The sequence below is a fragment of the Melanerpes formicivorus genome, unplaced genomic scaffold, assembly GCF_026170545.1.
Source record: "Melanerpes formicivorus ecotype bairdi unplaced genomic scaffold, bMelFor1.0.p_v2 SCAF_8, whole genome shotgun sequence".
In the NCBI taxonomy this organism is placed as follows: Eukaryota; Metazoa; Chordata; class Aves; order Piciformes; family Picidae; genus Melanerpes; species Melanerpes formicivorus.
This window is the reverse complement of record NW_027142360.1, coordinates 8,017,516-8,037,530: the sequence shown is the minus strand read 5'-3', so window position 1 is coordinate 8,037,530 and position 20,015 is coordinate 8,017,516. Positions and strand designations below refer to the sequence as shown.

At 41.2% G+C, this 20,015-nt stretch overlaps 1 protein-coding gene across 2 annotated transcripts in view; it reads right to left on the bottom strand.

Annotated features, from left to right (window-relative positions):
* Window positions 1–209: 209 nt before the first annotated feature.
* The window catches only part of BCAT1 (branched chain amino acid transaminase 1), a 70,009-nt gene continuing 50,203 nt past the window's right edge, over window positions 210–20,015 (bottom strand). For both annotated transcript variants that reach the window (XM_068141926.1, XM_068141927.1), the window contains 4 exons: window positions 17,869–17,954; window positions 15,165–15,305; window positions 13,989–14,063; window positions 210–7,266 (listed from right to left, as the gene is read on the bottom strand). In XM_068141926.1, coding sequence (XP_067998027.1) covers window positions 7,225–7,266; window positions 13,989–14,063; window positions 15,165–15,305; window positions 17,869–17,954 — 344 coding nt within the window. In that variant the 3' untranslated portion in view covers window positions 210–7,224. The remainder of the gene's footprint in view (window positions 7,267–13,988; window positions 14,064–15,164; window positions 15,306–17,868; window positions 17,955–20,015) is intronic.

The following is a 20,015-nucleotide window of genomic DNA, read 5'->3' as shown; positions in this document are numbered from 1 at the left end:
AATACAAGCTTTGTATTTAGACTATAAAGTTAGCTTATTGCTCACCAATAAGCTTTGCTGTTCTTAAATGCCATAGTTCATTTGAATGTATATACTTCTTTTTAAGCCAGCCTTCAAGAATGTATTTCATAGCAGTTCCCATCTATGGGATAATTATGCTTAGCTAGCTGCACTCAACAGTGATGATTTCATAACATGCCACAAACAGGTGCCATTAGATTCCTTTATTGGAGACAGAAACATTGGATAATTACAGATTTGATGAGGAAAACTGCAAATAGTATAGACTGTTTCTACTGCCAGCAAAATACAGTTATTACAGGATTTATAGACATACAAATATATAAAGTGTTTCTTTCATGCCAGATGGTCTGTCCATAACAATGCCATTAGGAGTGCTTAATTGTGCTTCTACAAAACCTTCAGAGAAGAATGAGGTAGAGTTTCCTTTAGTTTATCCAGTATTTTTCCACACTTCTGTCCTTTACTGCTTTTATATGCTCAGATCCTTGTAAAATACCCAGTTAATTTTAACATTTGAGAAAACAGAGACCTTCAGAGTCGTTTACTCCTCCCTCTTTAAGTTGCTAATTTCCCACTGCTTATATCCTACAGTTCCAATAACTACTGCTGAACCCTTCTAAATGCCTTGAAGGTCAGGTAGATTGGGACATCTGTCTTCCAAATTTACTCCTTCAAAGAAAATTGTTTGCAAATAGCTGCAGATAAAACTCCTGCTTGTCTCCATCATGCCAAAGAATCTTTTGCATTCTGTCACTCTCTACTATAGTGGCCATGTTAGAGTCCAAGTCATCTCCCTGGGAGTAGCTTCACCCTTTATCAACATCCTTGACTATGAAATAGAATTAATGATATATTTGCCTCCTACTTGCAGTTCTCATCAGCTACTGGGCCATAAGAAAATAAATAGAAAGTATGGGAATAGAATAAGCCACTGACTTTTAGGAAACAGCTTCTCACTGTTAGATCTGGAACATTACCTGTTTGGTTTGATCTAAGAGTTCACTGTTTCATGGCAGGTTTCGGTTAAGATACTAGGGCACAAGTTATGAAACTGCAGGCACAAATGCAGGTATTTAAGCAACTGAATAAAGGGCATTCCTCAATAGCAATAACAATCCACCACCTTGCTAGACACTTAGTGTAGCTGGGTAGTCTCTGTTCTGGACTGAACAAGCATGGTGATTACAATTCTTCTGACCTCCTTCTCTTGACCAACTTGATGGGTAATTTTACTCTCATTTCTTAGCATGCCTGTTCTGGAAACAGACAACTTCTCACTTTTTGCTCTGGCATTTGCTGCAAGCATTTAATACTCACTAAAACCCCAAGACTACATTAGTAGAGCACAATAGAGATAAAACCTGTTATTCCATCTGAAGAGGTAACAATTCTAGCAGTGAACAAAGCAGAATGAAGAGTGAATTTGGCATACAGGAAGAAAGTGATTCTTTGAAGACTAAGAATGTTTCTTTCTTCTCTCAACCTACTGAGACACATTAGTTTAAGACAATAGTTCAGTGACACTGTAACAGAAATTCTAAAGTGATCAGCAAGTGTTTTTTTTACAAAAAGGTCCCAAATTTAAAAGATTCTATGTCCCTATCTTGATCATTTTGATCACAAAATGAAACAAAATTGGTTCCAGCAAGACAGTACTGCCCGACATAACTTCTGAGCTCTTCCATCTCACACTTTAATGACTTCTCTAAGCCTGGCAGAATTGAGCCCTACAAAAAGCTAGCATTATTAAGAGAACCAGCTCTTAGAGGAAAAAAAAGCACTACACTTATTTTATCTATTATTCTCTGCAAACCTCTTTGGTAAAACCTCAAAATTATCAGTGTTGGAAAAATCATTTGGAACACTGTAGTTAATTACATCCATAAAGTTGTCCTTTCATTTTCTACCTAAACTTTACCCACAGATATTTTAAAGCCTTCAAAATTTTAAATCAAGGTTTTAAATCCTCCTTGTGATCTTCCCATAAGCATGAAATTGAAGATTCTTCTTTTTAAAGCATGACATTGAGAATTCAGGATGTGGTAAAAAACAGACACAATTAATTAAGCTTTAAGATAGTCAAATGGCATTAAATTCATGCTCAGAGAGGGATGAGCATCTACCTATGCTCTTACCTCAAGTGAATTTAAACACCATTTGCTTTAGTAACTATGGGAGTGGTTAACCTTGCTAGTGTGGTTTAAGAGATTTATTTCTACCTGAGTTACTAATTCCACCTGCTAAGTCCTAACATACTTGATGGTTCTAGCTCAAGGTATCTGTTGAATTTTGGGTTTGGAAATAGCAATAGATGCACTCAGAGTTTACACAGTCAGGGAAAATACTCTGGAATTCCCACTAATAACCATCATGCTTAAAGCATGGTATGAACAGAAGGATTGCTACAACAGCTATTTTTCACCAGTGCCATAACAGGACTTTCTTACAATACAAATACTTATTAAGAAGTTATTTAGCTTAAAGGATTTAGGATGTATTTTTCCAAATCTTGACAAAAGACAGTAAAATACAGCTCCCAGTTGCTAAATATTGCAGTTCAGAAAATCTGTAAAGAGGTTTGTCACTGTGCTAGACAACAGGGTACCTCCAGAATAGCTGTAATCTGATGACTCTAGGTAGAGGAGTACAATGCTTCCTTCAAGCATTCCCTTTAGCCAGAATTGTTTGAGAGACAAGGGTGAATTATCTTTTCCTGTGCTACCTCATAATCTGAATACTTACTTGTTTATGGGTTCATATAGCAAACCTTAAATACATTTCTAATTCAAATAATATCTTTTTCTCCTGCATTATAGAGGTAAAGCAATCCTTGAAATACTGCTCTTTACCTGACATCCTTCTCTGTTGCTTAGGTGGTTTTCTGGAAAGCTTATTTGACCTGTAGTAAAACAGCTTTTTATGCAAGACATTGGATTACAGTTTAAAAGGGTGTAAATGGTAGTACTATTACTCTGCATGTAGAAAGAGGTGAGAGAATTTGTGCAAAACAAAGTTTGTGCAGGCATTATGTATGCAGGTGCTAAAGTGCTACTCTGACACCTGAACACCTGCAAAACTCATTATTTTTTTTTTAAACTGTAACTACTGCTAAAAGCAAAAAGAATGCAACATTAGCTTAAATAGTCACTTTGAGATTTGAGACTAAGTGACATCCTGAGAGGAGGCTATGGAAAAGGAGCTGCAAGTTTGTGTGAAAAGGAGAGAAAGAAGGGAACAGTCCACCTCAGGGCATGCTAAATCATGACTTACACCTGCTCCCCTCCTAGTATACGAGCCTGCCACTAGAACAGTAAAACTTAACATCCATGCAGAGAGAGTCAATGTGCCATGGACTGGCAGGCTGTGCTACCATCTCTATATTCCATTTCATAGCAAGGCACTATCAACAGACAGTTCAAGCAAAGCAATCTGTTGAGATTATGTAGATTATTTTGGAGAGGTCATTGATTTCAAGAGGGCTGCTGCTCTAATTAGCCAGTTATGAAATCAGTTCCAGCTGTTGTTCTGTCTAGTTCCTTGGAAGATCACATACTAGACAGATATTTCAAACAACTTGTACTCCAAATGTCTCTCAAATATCACAATTTCCCACATTACTATTCTTCATGTCTGAGGAAAAGCAAGTATGAAATATGTACACAGGAGAGGCTCAACGACACAACCCTGCTGAATAAGGTAATCCCTAAACAAGGGCTTATCTAGAAAGAGGAGTGGAGGACAACTGGATTTTTGGTTTGAGATAGTTGAACAGGTGTAAACAATGGCTGGGCAGAAAGATCTCTCATTGTCTTGCTTTTGTCTTATCAGATTTCCCTTCTACATCCCAGAAAAAATTAAGCTTGCTTTGCACTGATGCAGCTTCAACAGTTTGTCTACCCTAAGCAGGAACCTTTATTAGCATTCTTACCAGAGTCTGTCACTAAATTCTCAGCAAATCTGCCCTTGTTGCAGTTAAGAATCTAGTTAAGTACTGTCAGTTGCTGAAGCTGTAACTCTTGGCATCAGAACAGCTTGTACGAAATGCCAGTTCCATGAAAAGTTCTCCCATTCGAAGAACTCCCCTCCTATGCATGAATTATGTTCACCAAACTGAAAATTAAGGATGTGCTCAATAGTGGAAAACAATCATCAAAAGAATGCAGGGGAGAAGAAAGAACATACAAAAATTAGAGTTCATTATCATTTTAAAGTACCAGTGTTTGTAAAACATAAGCATGTGAAAGGCTGAATCTCATTTGATCAACCCAATTAAACATTAAATAATTGCAGCCAATTATGCAAATATCACACAACAATATTATTTTGTTGATTTTTTTTTTAACAGTCTCAAACTCTCCTAAACTATCTCATGTCTTTAAATCAGCAATTAGCAGAACCCTAAGTGATGAAGAATGGATAATTGCCTAGATATGATGTACCATACTCTTTCTGTGTAAATCTGTTACAATTAAACAAATAGGGCACATGGAGAAAATACATGCAGATGTTCTTTTACAATCTATTCTTAGCTCAAGGAACACCCCAGTTCCTTCCCAAATTTTACAGGAAGAATGCAGTACCAAGTAGTCATCATTATTTGCACATATTATTTCTTGCCTTTGGTTAACAAGATAAAAAGAAGTGGCAGAATGCAGGGCAGGACAGCATGGAACAGCAGAAGAATTTTGTACATTATGCTGACCTGTCAGCTGCCTTATTTAGGTTTTAAAGTTTAATATCTAGAACCTATTCACCTGGATCCCATTTGGAAACAAGCACAACTTTGAGTTGATACAGCCAGAGTAAAGCAGTTAACCAAGATGTTAAAGACAACAGCTAACACATACACTGTGTCTTTTCATTCTTCTCTGCTAGAGAAGACTATGCATTTCTGCAGGGCATTCCAGCCTCAACTGGCATCATTTTGAAGTCTCCAGCAGCCCAAAATGTGCAGTGAAAGTCAAGTTGCCTCTTTGGTCACTGCAGGAAACAGTGCAAGCCACAGTAAACGAAATCACCTGGTTTCTTCACAGAAAATTACTTGCATCCAGTTTAAGAAAAGTTTTACACAACTTTCAGGTTCACACCACAGTATCATGGTGTCACAATCCATGCATCTGATGTTACCTAGTTCCACTTTTCCTTTTGCTGCTAAATCTCAGATGAACATAAGGGGACAGATTAGATCGCTGAGTGACAGGAAACCACATGTGGTTGCTCATGACAATCTTTCATGAGCTCCTCACCACGCTCTAGTTAAAGGCACTCTTTAGTTATACTTGTCTCCTTGGATTACACTCTCTACCCCACATTGCATTTTGACATAACTCCCCATGTGATTTTTTTCCCATCCATCTAATGAAATAAAAAGATTAACAGCAGCTTGTAATACATAGTAAGATACTGAAAGACCAGCTCACAATACAGATTCAAATGGTCAGAAAAGGGACACACAATACCATTGCTACCATAAGTGAAACAACATTTTGTGCTTGCAGTTCTATCCTAAAGAGAAAACTATCCAACAAATTTTAACAATGGCTACATTGTCAGAGAGAACCTTCAACTGTTCTTCATTAAAAGATCAGACTGGACTGCAGTAAAAGTCATAATTTGAGGAAGCAAAATAAAGTGATGACTAAATAGGGGTCATCTTTAAAACCTAACCCACACTTCAACAGGAGAGCCATAAGGCTACTTTGTAGCAGTTGTGTAAGGCATGGGTGGTGTATCAGAAACTGTATTTTGCCTTTTTTAAACTATGTTAATAAATGCCAATAACTACAAAGGACTTACAAAGCATGTGAGAGATACTGTTGGGTCTTAATAAAAAAATAAAGTGCTAAATATTTCCCTTAATACTGGTGCATCTCTACTGCAGACTATGGCAATAAATGTTTCACTTTTACTTCTTACAGGACTCCATCAGTGTCAGTGAAGCTCCACCAGTTTCATACTGAAGCAGCACTTTGGAACGTTGATACAGAAGATAGTGATCCTTTTTTGGCAAGAGATATCTTAAAGCTGTTTGACAATGCTGTGTGCAAAAAGAGAAAGCTAATAAATAGTACAGCATGATGTTAGTGGACATTTACAGGAGTTATTTTACTAATGATGGGCTACATGCTCTGTGTTGCTTTCAGAGTATTGAGTCTGCCTGTGAGAGAGCAGCAGTGTATGACAAGTATGGGTTTAACTGGAGTGAAATCAGGGTTTGAATGAAATCTCTTTCTTTCTTAGGTATTTTCTGTTGACAACATAGCTTGTCCCTTAATAGGATAGCCCTGTTACATGTGTCAATGGAGGCTGGACATATTTCACAGTGAGTGGGAAAGGGGACAAGAAAAACATTTTGCTGACCTAAATTATGTGAGGGGATGATGGGAAAAAAAAAATCCTCAGTTCATGGGTTTAGTTACTAGGAAGAGTGGTTCAACTGTTACAGCCATAATTGCCCAATCTTTTCTTGGCATTCACCTGGAAGGCAACACTGTGTCTGCAGCGCCATGCCCAGGCCAGACAAAGAGGAATTCTTGTCTCAGCAGGCCCCGACCCAGCCCTGTAAATCATGAACAGAAGGATGTATTCAACAGTTCAAGAGATATACACGGCCCAAGAAGCCACTGTGCATCCCCACGGAGGGAAAGGCAATAGGCCAACAGGGAGCATATTGCAGGCCAGACTGATTCAGAGAATTTTGGCCTAAAGCACAGAGGGCTATGCAAACTCAGGAGCCTCCCATACAAGCAGAGGATGAAAGAAAAGAGCACATGGCTAAAATTAATTGTTTCCTAAAGAGAGAAAAGGCAGAATGATGTCAATAAAACCCTGTGGTCAACTAACAGGCACCAGCTTTGAGTTTTAGGGCAATATGCTCTGCTGGTGAGGGCAGTTAAATCAAACTGAAGAGCAGTTGAAGAGCATTTTACAAGTTTTCAGACCGTATGTAAGACACAAGGAGGCACTAAGAAAACCGTCAGGAAAGTTCTATTGCTAACATTTAGCACCTCTACTAAGAATATAGGCTTCTACTAATAGGATTACAGTAGAAATCAAAATGATTGTGTTCACATTCACCAGATTGTGGAAACAATCATCCTGGGGAGGAAACTGATACGGAAACTATGCTACACACAGGCAGCTACAGGAGTTGTCATTGTTCACGTCTGTTCTGTCCAGAGGGGCTCAACTGCTCCAGCTTCATGACACCAGCACAGCCCAGTCGCTGTCTTCTCTTCCATACTGAAATGAAGCAAAAATGCAGTTTAAGAATCAAAGTATCAGTGTACAATTACAATAACTTTAGTCTGTTTTCATCATATCCACCAACCTGATAGCATTTGACATTATTTCTTATGCCTTTACATCTCTCTTTGATTTGAGCAAAGCCTAAATGCAGCTTGGAGCTTTATCCATCTTCCCATAAGTAGACCAGGAAACAGTGATACCAACACTCACTAGAGATGATACAGAACAGTCTTGCTTCACTAGAGCTTTCCACCAATTTAATACAGTTATTCCCTGAGGTCAGTTCACTAATTTATTCCTAAGTACACCTCTGCTCAATCTCCAATAAACACACACATTTGGTTTTATTTCATTTTTAAGGTGGACTTTATTACAGGATTCTGACTGAAGGTGAATTGAAACACATCACAAATACCATAGAGTACAATTAGAGAGAACTGGAACCCAAATAAAACAAATCATCTTTCCATAGACAAACCAACAGGATCTCCAGGGAGAAATGAAGGCAACCTACCACATGGAGCTGTATCCCTTCCAGGGAGTTCACAGACACAAAGCAGCACTTTCAGTTGTTAAGCTGGCTACATGTTCTCAAGTTTTGTTACTAGACCTGTAAACAATGCTCCAGAGAACCCCAAAAATGCACACAAGGCTAAAGTAAGTAAGTAAAGCAGAGGTAAACAGACTAGTGGCACATGCAAGTAGGGAGTCCTTTCCATCATACCACCATGTTCAGGGAGCTTGAAAACACTCTTAAACAAGGAATAAACACTAGTTTTAGACAGTAGGCTAAAACAATCACTTCATCAATTCTACAGAGAGGATAAAAGGAAGTTTCTCCAGTCTAGGTTCTACATCAGCAGGAAAGGAGATAAAAGTATATTAAAGCAGGGAAAAGACAACCATTCCAAATCAAAATGTGCCAGAAAAGCACAATACTAGATCCACACAAGAATCATTCTCAATGTGTTTATGTTTTACTCTTTATCCCAGCAAGTAAAGCCTCTAAATGACCTCCACATCTATTTACTTTTTCTTTTCAGCACTAATCCTGCTGCTCCTGTTTTGCAATCTGCAGTGTGGCTGAACAGACACTAGTGTGATGCTGCATGGAACCCTGGACAAATTACTTGTTCAAAGGATTTCTAGCTTATTGTTAGTTTAACCACAAAGCACTGTATTACCATCACATGAGACAATTTTGCTGAGGATGGAAATAAAAGGCAGGGGGGGAGGGGAAGGAAAAAAAAGGAAAAGAAAAAAGGTATGTCTTTGACCTTCATATCACTGCTTCTCAGAGAAAAGGGGGCACCCCCACCTCCCCCAGATAAAGCAGGCAAGGTCCAGAAGATTATTTGTATGTTTTGCTGGCATTAGGTAGCAGCAGCATCTAATGCCCCAATGCTGATTTCAGAAATTGCAAGGCCTGGTCCAAGTTGCCATTTGACAAAGGCAGGGAAGTGCTAGGTCCTGCATTTGGGTCACAACCACCCCAGAAAATGCTCCATGCTTGGGAAGAATGGCTGGAAAGCTGCCTAGCTGGTCTCCAAACTGGTGACACATGGGTTTGATGGGTGGACCACTGGATGGATAAGGAACTGGCTTGATGGCCGCACTCAAAGAGTGGCTGTCAATGGCTCCATGTCCCAGTGGAGGCCAGTGACAAGTGGAGTCCCTCAGGGATCAGTCCTGGGACCTGTCTTATTCAACATCTTTGTGGGGGACATGGACAGTGGCATTGAGTGCACCCTCAGCAAGTTTGCTGATGACACCAAGCTGTGTGGTGCAGCAGACACGCTGGAGGGAAGGGAGGCCATCCAGAGGGACCTTGACAGGCTGGAGAGGTGGGCACAGGCCAACCTCATGAAGTTCAATAAGAGCAAGTGCAGGGTCCTGCATCTGGGTCGAGGCAATCCCCGGCACAAATACAGGCTGGGCAGTGACTGGCTGGAAAGTAGCCCTGAAGAGAGAGACTTGGGGGTGCTGGTGGACAAAAAGCTCAACAGGAGCTCTCAGTGTGCACTTGCAGCCCGCAAAGCCAATCAGATCCTGGGCTGCATCAGGAGAAGTGTGGCTAGCAGGTCGAGGGAAGTGATCCTCCCCCCCTCTACTCAGCCCTGGTGAGACCCCACCTGGAGTACTGTGTCCAGTTCTGGAGCCCCTATTACAAGAGGGATGTGGAGGTGCTGGAACGTGTCCAGAGAAGGGCCACGAGGATGATCAGAGGGCTGGAGCACCTCTCCTATGAGGACAGACTGAAGGAGTTGGGGCTGTTCAGTCTGCAGAAGAGAAGGCTCCGAGGAGACCTAATTGTCGCCTTCCAGTATCTGAAGGGGGCCTACAGGAAGGCTGGGGAAGGACTTCTCAGGATATCAGGTAGTGATAGGACTAGGGGGAATGGAATGAAGCTGGAGGTGGGGAGATTCAGGCTGGATGTGAGGAGGAGGTTCTTCACCATGAGAGTGGTGAAACCCTGGAATGGGTTGTCCAGGGAGGTGGTCGAGGCCCCGTCCCTGGGGGTGTTTAAGAGCAGACTGGATGAGGCTCTGGGCAGCCTGATCTAGTGTGGGGTGTCCCTGCCCATGGCAGGGGGGTTGGAACTAGATGATCCTTGTGGTCCCTTCCAACCCTGAATGAAACTATGAAACTATGTTGGTTGATAGGTGGCTGAATGAGTTACCAGTGTGCCCAGGTAACTGCCAGGTGCCAGAAGCATCTTGGTTGTATAAGATATACTAAGGTCAGCAGGACTAGGGAAGTGATTGTCTCCTGCATTGGTGAAGCCACAACTCAAACACTGTGGTCCAGATTTGTCCCTCTCACTATAAGAAAGACACTGAGATGCTGGAGTGTACCTAAAGAAGGACAATGAAGCTGGTGAAGGGTCTAGAGAACAAGTGTCATGAGGAGAGGCTGAGGGAATATGGCTTGTTTAGCCTGGAGAAAATCAGGCTCAGGGGAGACAACCTTTCTCTCTACAGCTATCTGAAAGGAGGTTGTAGTGAGGTGAGGGCTGCTCCCTTCTCACAAGTAACAAGTGATAGGGTAAGAAGAAATGGCCTCAAATTGCTCAAGGGCAGACTTGAACTGGACATTGAGAAAAACTTCTTCAAAAGGGTTGTGAGCCACTGGAATAGTTAGTTGCTGAGGGAAGTGATTAAGTCACCATCCCTGAAGGTGTATAAATGTGGTGTTCAGGAAAGTGGTTTAGTGGTAGACTCAGCAGTGCTATGTTAATGGTTGGACTCAATGACTTCCTAAGTCTTTTCCAATCTAAATGATTCTATGACTATGATTTGAAGCCACTTCCAGGATTAAAAGGAGAATGAAGATGTTACACCACAAGCAGAATGTTTTAATTCCAGGAATAAAAGCAGATGTAGCTTCCATTTCTGATTCTGTCAAAGATTTTGTATCTTAAGATAGTTAATCCCATCCCTTTTACCCCTTGCCACAGGTCCCACTGTCTAAAAATTAACACATATTCACCTTCTCTGGTTGTGTTCTGCTGGCCTATCCATTTAGATTGTGCAACTTTGAGAAAGATAGGGTTTTTCACTAAATAGCCATTCTCTCCTGTCTTGACTACAGTGTTTAAATGTATTTTATATCATACAATATAAACAATGCCTCACATTCTTTCTGTCCCTTCCAAGCTGCACCCCAATCTTCACTCTAATGGCTATAGCAAAAGCTCGTTTATTCTCAAAGTATGGAATGCAAAACCACACAAACATTTGAGTGGCACTCCCAGAGGAAAGAATCACATCTCTGAATCATCTGACTCAATTGGTTACAGAAGACAGTGTGCTATGAATATATCATTCACAAACACACTATTACTGTATACAATATAAATGAGTTAGTTAAAAAAAAAAAAAGAATATAATAAAAGGCTGATAGAGATTTTTAATCATGATTTCCACTCAGTGATTAGAAGGGAAATGTGCATTGCAGTGCTACTACTGTCTCAATTGGCATGAGAAATGGAATCAGTTCTCCCCATGAGTTTCTAATTTGTCACTCTAGCTCTAGTTGTCACTGAACAGCTGTTCAAATCCAAATAAATCCTGTTGAACACAGAAGACTTACAAAAGAACAATAAACAGCATGAAAATAGACTTGGAAACACAATAATGAAGATAATCTGAAAATGTTTTAAAAGCACGTATTGTACCCAAGGGAACTGACATACTGGTATTGGAGATGGAGCTCTGCACCTCTTGGTGACAGGTTCAGATGCAGAACAATATGGGCACTGAGAATTTGTACTTTTCATACAAATGCCCATTGTCCAACATGAAATGGATACATTGCCCTAGTTTGGGCACAGCATGGAGACACAAGTTGTATTTGGCTGTAATTTTCATTGCATTTAGATCTTGCCTGTTCCTTGGAATAACAGCCTCAGACTGTCCAAATGGTAGGACATGGGTCCAACGACACTGCAAAGAGATTTGGTTTTTCTCCTGCTGGCAGAACACACAGAAGACCTTCGTGAAAGATCCTGCAAACTCCTCTGATGTTTTAAGAATATTACACATTCTGTGTGGTGCCCTACAGCATTGTTTTCTGTAGGACAACCTGGGGTCCACTGGGATATGAGCTCATCTCTCCACAGATAGAAATATGCAGAAATAAAACCAGCAGCCACTGAGTGGCTATTAAAGGGGAATCAGCCATCATTCTCTTTAAAAATCACTTTTCTAATGAGGAAGAGTTCTCACTCCCCTGACTTTTTCAAGGGAGGAAGGAAACAGAAGGAAACATATGCCTAATAGTCCAGCACTTTCCCAGAGTGATTGATTTACTCTTGGCATGTAACTAATGAAAACAAGGTATGTATGTAGTTTAAAGGTAAAAAGGTCCATATGCACAGGTGTAAAATGAGAAGGATTAAGAAAGGCAATGGTTAGAAGCAATCCATACTTTTTTCAGCTTCCTCCTGAGCCTTTGCTTGCAGGTGGAAAAGAATGATTAGGGAGTGCTGGGAAGAAGCCTCAGAGAGCAAGCTGGATAAATTTGTCTTAATAACCCACTCACTATCTCTTGGCCAAGGGAGAAAGTCACATATTCCAGTGTTGTCTTCTGGAACAGAATTCTGGATTTCACAGGCTATTCTTCTGGAGATGGCACTTGCTTGTCTCATGACGCAAACTGCTAAGGCAATACCTGCCCCTGCACAACACTCCACGAGGTGCTAGAACTGGCCTCAACTCTTTCTGCCACTGAGCTATTAGATGACTGCAATTAGAAGTGACCATTGGAAACTCAAACTGATGACAAATTGTTGCAGGCCCTAACACACTGAAAAAACATCAGAAGGTAACACAGGATTTACAGAAGTGCTTTCAGACATTATGGATAAATACTTGACATACAAGCAAGAGAGCTTTAAATACAGAGCAGAAAACTATGGAAACAGTGATCACAATGAAAAGTATGTAACAAACCTGGACATATGACAATAAAGTTATGACAATACCACCAAGAAGCCGCTATGAGACCTTAAATAAAGGGACCTGTAACTTGCCAAGACCTACTCCTATTCCCATATCCCCTACAATAAACTATGCTGAACAAGGAAAACAAAACAAGCAACTAAAATAAGGACCAATAAGTGCTGCTCATTGACTTTACCTGAAATGGTATTGAATCCCATGCCCAGGCATGAAGATTGAGTACAGAGTCTAAGTACACCTTTATATTTAACAAATCACAGTGAAAGTAATTGTTTTAAGATCAAGAAGCAACTGTGTGATTGGAAAGATGCTGAGAAAAAGAGATGATTATCAGCTGGCTGTGCCCAGGGAGTGCTTGCTGCTTATCCCATCTCTTTAATGCTTAGCCTATGTTAATTGTGATTGCAGTTATTAAGGTTCTTTATAATGTCTTAAAGAACCTCTAACAACAATAGTGATAACAGTAGCAGTAGTATCCTACAACTCTCATCCAGCTTCCAAGATGAACAAGAGAAAAAAAAAAAAAGTCTCTTTCTCTATTCATATCACACTTTCTCAAGGGGAAAACAACAAATAATAATTTTAAGAAATGGTGATAGAATAAAATCAAACCATACAAAAAAGCCTTTATTGTCACATAAGGCTATAAGCACCACTATTAAAACGATTATTTTCTGGTATTTTCAAATCACAGACTCACAGAATGTTAGGGGTTGGAAGGAACCTCCAGAGGTCATCCAGTCCAATCCCCTGCCAGAGCAGGATCACCTACAATAGGTCACACAGGAACACATCCAGGCAGGTTTGGAATGTCTCCAGAGAAGGAAACTCCACAACCTCTCTGGGCAGCCTGCTCCGGGGCTCTGCTACCCTCAGAGTGAGTAAGTTTTCCCTTCTGTTCACATGGAACCTCCTATATTCCAGCTTGTACTCACTGCCCCTTGCTCTGGAACTGCACATCACTGAGCAGAGCCTGGATCCATCCTCCTGACACTAACCCTTCACATCTTTATAAACATGAATGAGGTCACCCCTCAGGCTCTTCTCCAAGATAAAGAGACCCAGCTCCCTCAGCCTTTCCTCATCAGGGAGATGTTCCACTGCCTTCAGCATCTTTGCGGCTCTGAGCTGGACTCTCTCAAGCAGTTCCCTAAGGTCCTTCTTGAACTGAGTGGCCCAGAACTGGACACAATATTCGAGATGTAGGCGCACCTTTTATCACTTTATCTGGTTAAAGAAGAGGAAGCTACTTACCTGGATATCAGTCAGCTTGTTCAGGAAACGGGTGGTTATCTGAGGTCCATTCTCCATGGTTGGAATGTGCAAATGCTGACATCAAATCAAGGAAAGGGGTAGCAGGGGGAAAAAGAGAGAGAATAAGATGTAATAATAGCTTTATGTACACGTGAATACCTCTAGATCACCAAGTTTAATAAATGTTTATCAAGCTTTATAATTCTATCTTCTTACAAGTAGGGAAAGACAAAGCAATGTTTTTTATAGGGAGAGATGCTGAGACAGTGAAAAATTAGAGTGATGCTGCTTTGAAACAAAAGCTCATCTAAACCTTCCAAAAGATCTGTCCAAGCCAAAAGTTCTGTTCTACAGGCAAGAGTAGTAACAGTATATACAGTATTTAATATGGTGTAGGAACACAGCAGGTACATTTACAGTACATAGCATCACTCAGCACTTCAGTGTCTCTCATACTACCTTTCAACCCAGTTATATCAGCACATTTATTCCATCTTATCAATTAAAGCAGTATCACTTCACAGCCAGTTACTGCACTTCTCATATTTAGTGGAGCAAAGCACATCCATATATGTAACGGCAATAACCCAGTCCTCTGAAATAACTTTGTGCTGGCTAAATAGCATCTAGTTGTCTTATGGGTCTGAGTGTTTCTGCAATTCCACCTGGGCAGGAGAAACCTCCCACATGATGTATAGTAGGTGGAAGCAGCTGCAAGTCCTCCTGAAACTGAGCTAAGTTCCCTGCAATGATGGAAAAAGATGAGAAGAACTTGAGAAGGAAAAATGCAGGGGCTCAGAAACTTTGTTCCCTGAGAAAGCCTTTCCTCTTCTCACATTCCTAGGTGCCTTAACTTTGGGAAAAAAGTTCAATAAAAGAACTGTTGGAGAATGTACTTTTCTGTGTTTTCAAACAAGCTGGGAGCTATTTTTCCCCCCCTTTTTCCAGGAAGTGAGATTTTATGCATTGAATAAAGGGAAAGTTCTCTTCTGACAACATACTGACACTGTTCATCTTTCCAGGCTTCTGGCACCAATCCCATTCTATTTCACAAGTTATTTTGCTTCAGCTGCAGTTAATGATGATAAACTTCTGAAGAAAGAAGGTGGGAAAAAAAGAAAGGGAAAGCAAACAAAACCCAACAACAACAAGAAAGCCCCCAACCTATTTTCTTACCTTGCCCTTATATAAAATTTTCGAGATAGGACACACAATACAAGCTGTTCCAGCCCCAAACATTTCCTTCACTCTGTTCTCTTCCAAGGCCGCTGTCAGGTCACTCATGGTGATGTATCGCTCAGAAACTTTAAATTCTCCCTGCACAAGACAAAAAAATTCAACCATAAAAACTGCAAAAAGTTTCCAAATGATGCTTTTGTGGGGTTTTGGTTTTCCTTTTTCCTTTTTTTTTCCCTGTTTCTAGTGACAGTCAAGTTTTGGCTGTGATCTTGTGACCTTTTCTTCACACGAGACAAGACTCAAATCAAAAGAATGACCTTATAGAAAGGCTGTGGTTTGCCACATACAGGCCTGATGGTGAAGTGGCACTGCCCCCTGAGTTTCTACAGGATATTGATACTGCATGAGGGAATAAGAGAGGGGAATTTGTCATGGGTCACGTAACAGCAGGATCTGACTACTCGTGGTTTTCAGCATGGTAGAGTTTGTACAGAAACTGCTCAGGAGAGCTTTGCATCCCACTCTCACACAATTCCCAAGCAAAACACATTCTGTTAATTCCACCTGGAATGCCAACTCTATGAGGCATAGTTCTTTAATCCCTGGGGGAATTCCACACTGTGGCCTGTACACAGCTGTCACAAACAAAAGTTAACTGTACTGCAGGTATGAGTAAAACAATTCACTTTGGACTGTCTTGATAGGGGAAGTGTTATCCCTTCTACAAGTGTTAAAGAAGGCAGAGCAACTTACTGAGGGAGTGTGTTTAAAGAACAGAAGTAAACATCAAACTTTGAAATTTTAATTTCATGGGTTTATGTGGACTTTATGGTCCTAGCAGACTAAACTAAAGCTTAGAGCTTGTTCTATAGACAAGTATTTTAACATGAACTAGAGATGCTCTTGCACGGGACAGTAACGGGAGAGTGAGGCAAGGACACCATGTATGCAGAGTTTCAGACAGATTAGGGAAAGGAGGTCAGGAAGAAGAGAGCAATGTCAGAATAGAAGATGCCTAAGAGAATCACAGAATTATTTTGCAAGACATCTGTAAGATCATGGAGTCCAACTATTAACCCAACACTGCCAGGTCATCACTAAACCATGTCCCTCAGCACCACTTCTCCATGGCTTTGAAACCCCTCCAGGAATAAGGATTCCACCACTTCCCTGGACATCTTGGACCAGGCCTTTACAAACCAAGTGGAAGAAACTGTTCCTCAGTCCAACCTAAACCTTTCATGGAACAACTTGAGGCTGTTTTCTCTTTTCCTGTCACTCCAGTTCCCTCAGCTGCCCCTTACCAGACCTGTTCTCCAGACCCTTCACCAGTCTTGTTGCCCTTCTCTGGACCCACCTCAGCTCCTCAATATCCCTCTTGGAATGAGGTCCCCAAAACTGAATCCAGGACTCAAGGTGTGGTCTCACCAGTGCCCAGTACAGGTAGATGTTCCCTGCTCTGGTTGTGCTAGCCACATTGCTGCTGATCCATGCCAGGATGTGGGTCACCTTCTTGGCCACCTGGGCACACACTGTCTCATCCTCAGCCACTATCAACCACCAGGCAGTTTCCAGCCACTCTGCCCCAAGCCTGGAGCATTCATGGGGTTGTTGTCACCCAAGTGCAGGATGCAACTCTTGGCCTTGTTGAACCTCATCCCACTGGCCTCAACCCAGCAACGCAGCCTGGCCAGGTCCCTCTGTAGAGCCTCCAACCCTCCAGTAGATCAAGAGTCCATCCCAGCTTAGTGTCATCCGCAAACTGACTGAGGGTGTCTCGATCTCCGCATCCAGAGGACTGAGGTGAGGGTCTGGTTTCTCACAAACAAGCCCTATCAACTGGGAATATCTGTCGGTCTTGTAAAGGAGATGGGAGCAATACAAATAAAGATGCATAGGAGTTCAGTAAGTGACATGTGTCATGAAGTACAAGCCTAGCTGTCTTCATTGCAAGTTGAATTTGAGTCATCTAACTGTGTTTCAGCAAGCCTTTCAGTTACAGGTAGTTGGAAGCTGAGTTAATACCAAGGGGAAAGCATCACACATGCCTGTGTTATTCCTATTAATCCTCCCTAAACATAAGCATGGTCAAAAGTCAGGAGACAGGATACTGAGTTTAGTGTCCTTACAGTTAGCCTTTACAGTATCCTTATCCAAGCTGCAACACCACATTTGAATACAGTACAGAGTGAATAGTCTGCTGCATTTCAAAATGTGAGATAGTCCCAAGTGTCCTGGTAAGTACTTGGATGGCTACACTACAGAACTGGAATCTGGAAGCAGACAGATTACTTCAAGACTGTGGCTGGATTTTAGGCTGCATGCTAGTTAATAGAAATAAGGGTGGAACCATGAGAACTGAATGAAGAAACAGTGTGCTGATGAGTAAACTATAGCTCTGGTCAGCATGGTAATTGCTTGTTTCCTTGCTTCAAGTAGCTGGTACCAGTGGCTTTAATGAGAATTTTCATGTTAAATACTGCACGGAGCTAATTTTGCAAGCTCGATAATATTCTGTGTGACAGGTGTGGGTATTCTGATGATGTTGCAGGGAATCTACGAATATGCCCTTAGTTCCCATTTTGGTTAAGGGATTTGACCAGATGAGTTGAACTTCAAGATACTGAGCACCAGGAATGCTTGCTATCATTGATCTTATAACATCGTTGAAACCATTACTGCCAAGGGTCAAAGCGCTCACCCAGTTGCGTGCCAGATCCAAAATGCTTTGTCTTGTCACTCCTGGGAGGATGATGCCATCTAAAGGTGGAGTTGCCAGCTCGTTTTCTGTCAAACACAGAACAAATAGAAATAGTGATTGGAAAAAAAGAAACCCAAAGAAACAAAAATAATGATTCTCATTATTATGCATGAAATGAGAAGGGAGTTGAACGATACCAGGAGCATTCCCTACCCAGCAAGATGCAACATTTATCAGATTTCCATTTCCATTTATGTAACATGAGTTACATAAATTCAATCCCAATAAACTGATGGGGAGTGTTTGGAACCTTTTGAGTACTCTTCAGTGGGGGGGGAAGAAATACATATAATGCATTAACAAATCCATGGCTAAAGCCCAGTAGTAGTTTTTATTCCTTAGTGCATTATGGATTCACTGTATAACTACTAGGAACCACTGAATGGCAGAGTCTTCAAATCCAGAACAAAGAGGCACAACAGGAGCCATGCCTAATAATCTCAGAGCAGATCATTACTTTTCCTGAACTGCTTTACTTAATTTGGGAATATGGGATTCGGGATATCCACTTTGTAACAGTGGTATGTAACATTAAAAAAAAATGGAGGCTTATTTACTGAACAATCAATGCAGTGAAAACCTTGCCAAATACACCTTGAGAGGAGAGTTCCTTGATGATCTTCTGTCTTGGTCATCCTGTTTTTGCCCTTTATTTTCTCTACATAAAAAGAGCAATCCTAATAAAACTCCAAAGGCACCAACAACTGAAATTGTTCAACTAGTTTGGTTTGTTAGTTCACATTGTACCCCAGTCAAAGCACTCTCCTTTCTCAGAGAAAACTTCAACTAATGTAGACCTTAAAACCAAAGATTGTTAATTACATAGCAGACAACATTCTCTGTGTGGAGGTGCTACCACAGATCTTGGCCAAGAGCTATTTAAGCTCAACAACATACATTAATTGATTTGAGTTAGTTTGAAAAGGTGCCAGGCCAAGCCAGCTACCAAACAGCACTGAACAGACAGGACACAGGAGTCCCAAAATGTTTCAAACAGTCTGCTCTGTAGAATTTTGTCAAGTATACATATGATGCCTACCAGCCTGGGGCCACCCGAGGAACATCTGCTCCCCTGGTATCTGTGAAAGAGAATCATGCTATACAACATGGCATGCCAAAAAGCTCATCCTCTCTGTGAATCAATGCCAAGCCAGGCTCCATATGACATCTATTTGTCCATCTCAAAGGAAAAAAACCCACCAGACTGTGAGCTCACAGACTGCATTTGCCTTCTGAATTTTTTGATGGGCCAGAAACCTTAAAATACGTAGTAGAAAAAATGGGCGACATTTGATGCCAAGTGCCAGGGTCTCTTTTCAGTCAGCTACTGTTATAGTAGTAGCACTACCAAACCAGCACCTCGCTACCAAACCAGCTATGGTCTAGGCATGCTGTAACAATGGAAGTGCATCAGGGTGTTATAAAAGATCTTTAAAATGAGGTCTTGCACATTGCACAGCTTCAATTTCTGCAGGTCTGCCTTTATGAAGGTACAGCAGGTGAGATTCCGAACGTGGGATGTCTCCAGGACCGTAGCAAGCACGAGAAAGTCTCCAAAATATATTTCACCAGAACAAGAAGATACCAAATGAACTTCAGGGTCAAGAAGAATCCAGAAAACCTTAATTTCACTATGAGTAAGGGCTGACTTCTTCCAGATTGTTGTGGACCTTTCTATTGCTTTCTCCTTACTTTTCTTCTATGCTTTCCTCATGCAATCACAAACTTTGTGTCACTGTCAATTTACCTCAATTACATTTCCCTCCTTCTTTGCCTGCCATTTCATTCATCTGCTGCTCTCCTCTCCATGTTATTGCTATGGCTTTCTATAAGAGCAGAATGTACAATCCTTGTTCTGTTGTTAGTATCCTCCTTGTACAGGATACTTGTGTAGCATGAATAATCTTCCATCTACAGAGCATAGTATCATAGTATCATTCAGGGTTGGAAGGGACCACAAGGATCATCTAGTGCCAACCCCCCTGCCATGGGCAGGGACACCCCACACTAGATCAGGCTGGCCAGAGCCTCATCCAGCCTGCTCTTAAGCACCTCCAGGGACGGGGCCTCAACCACCTCCCTGGACA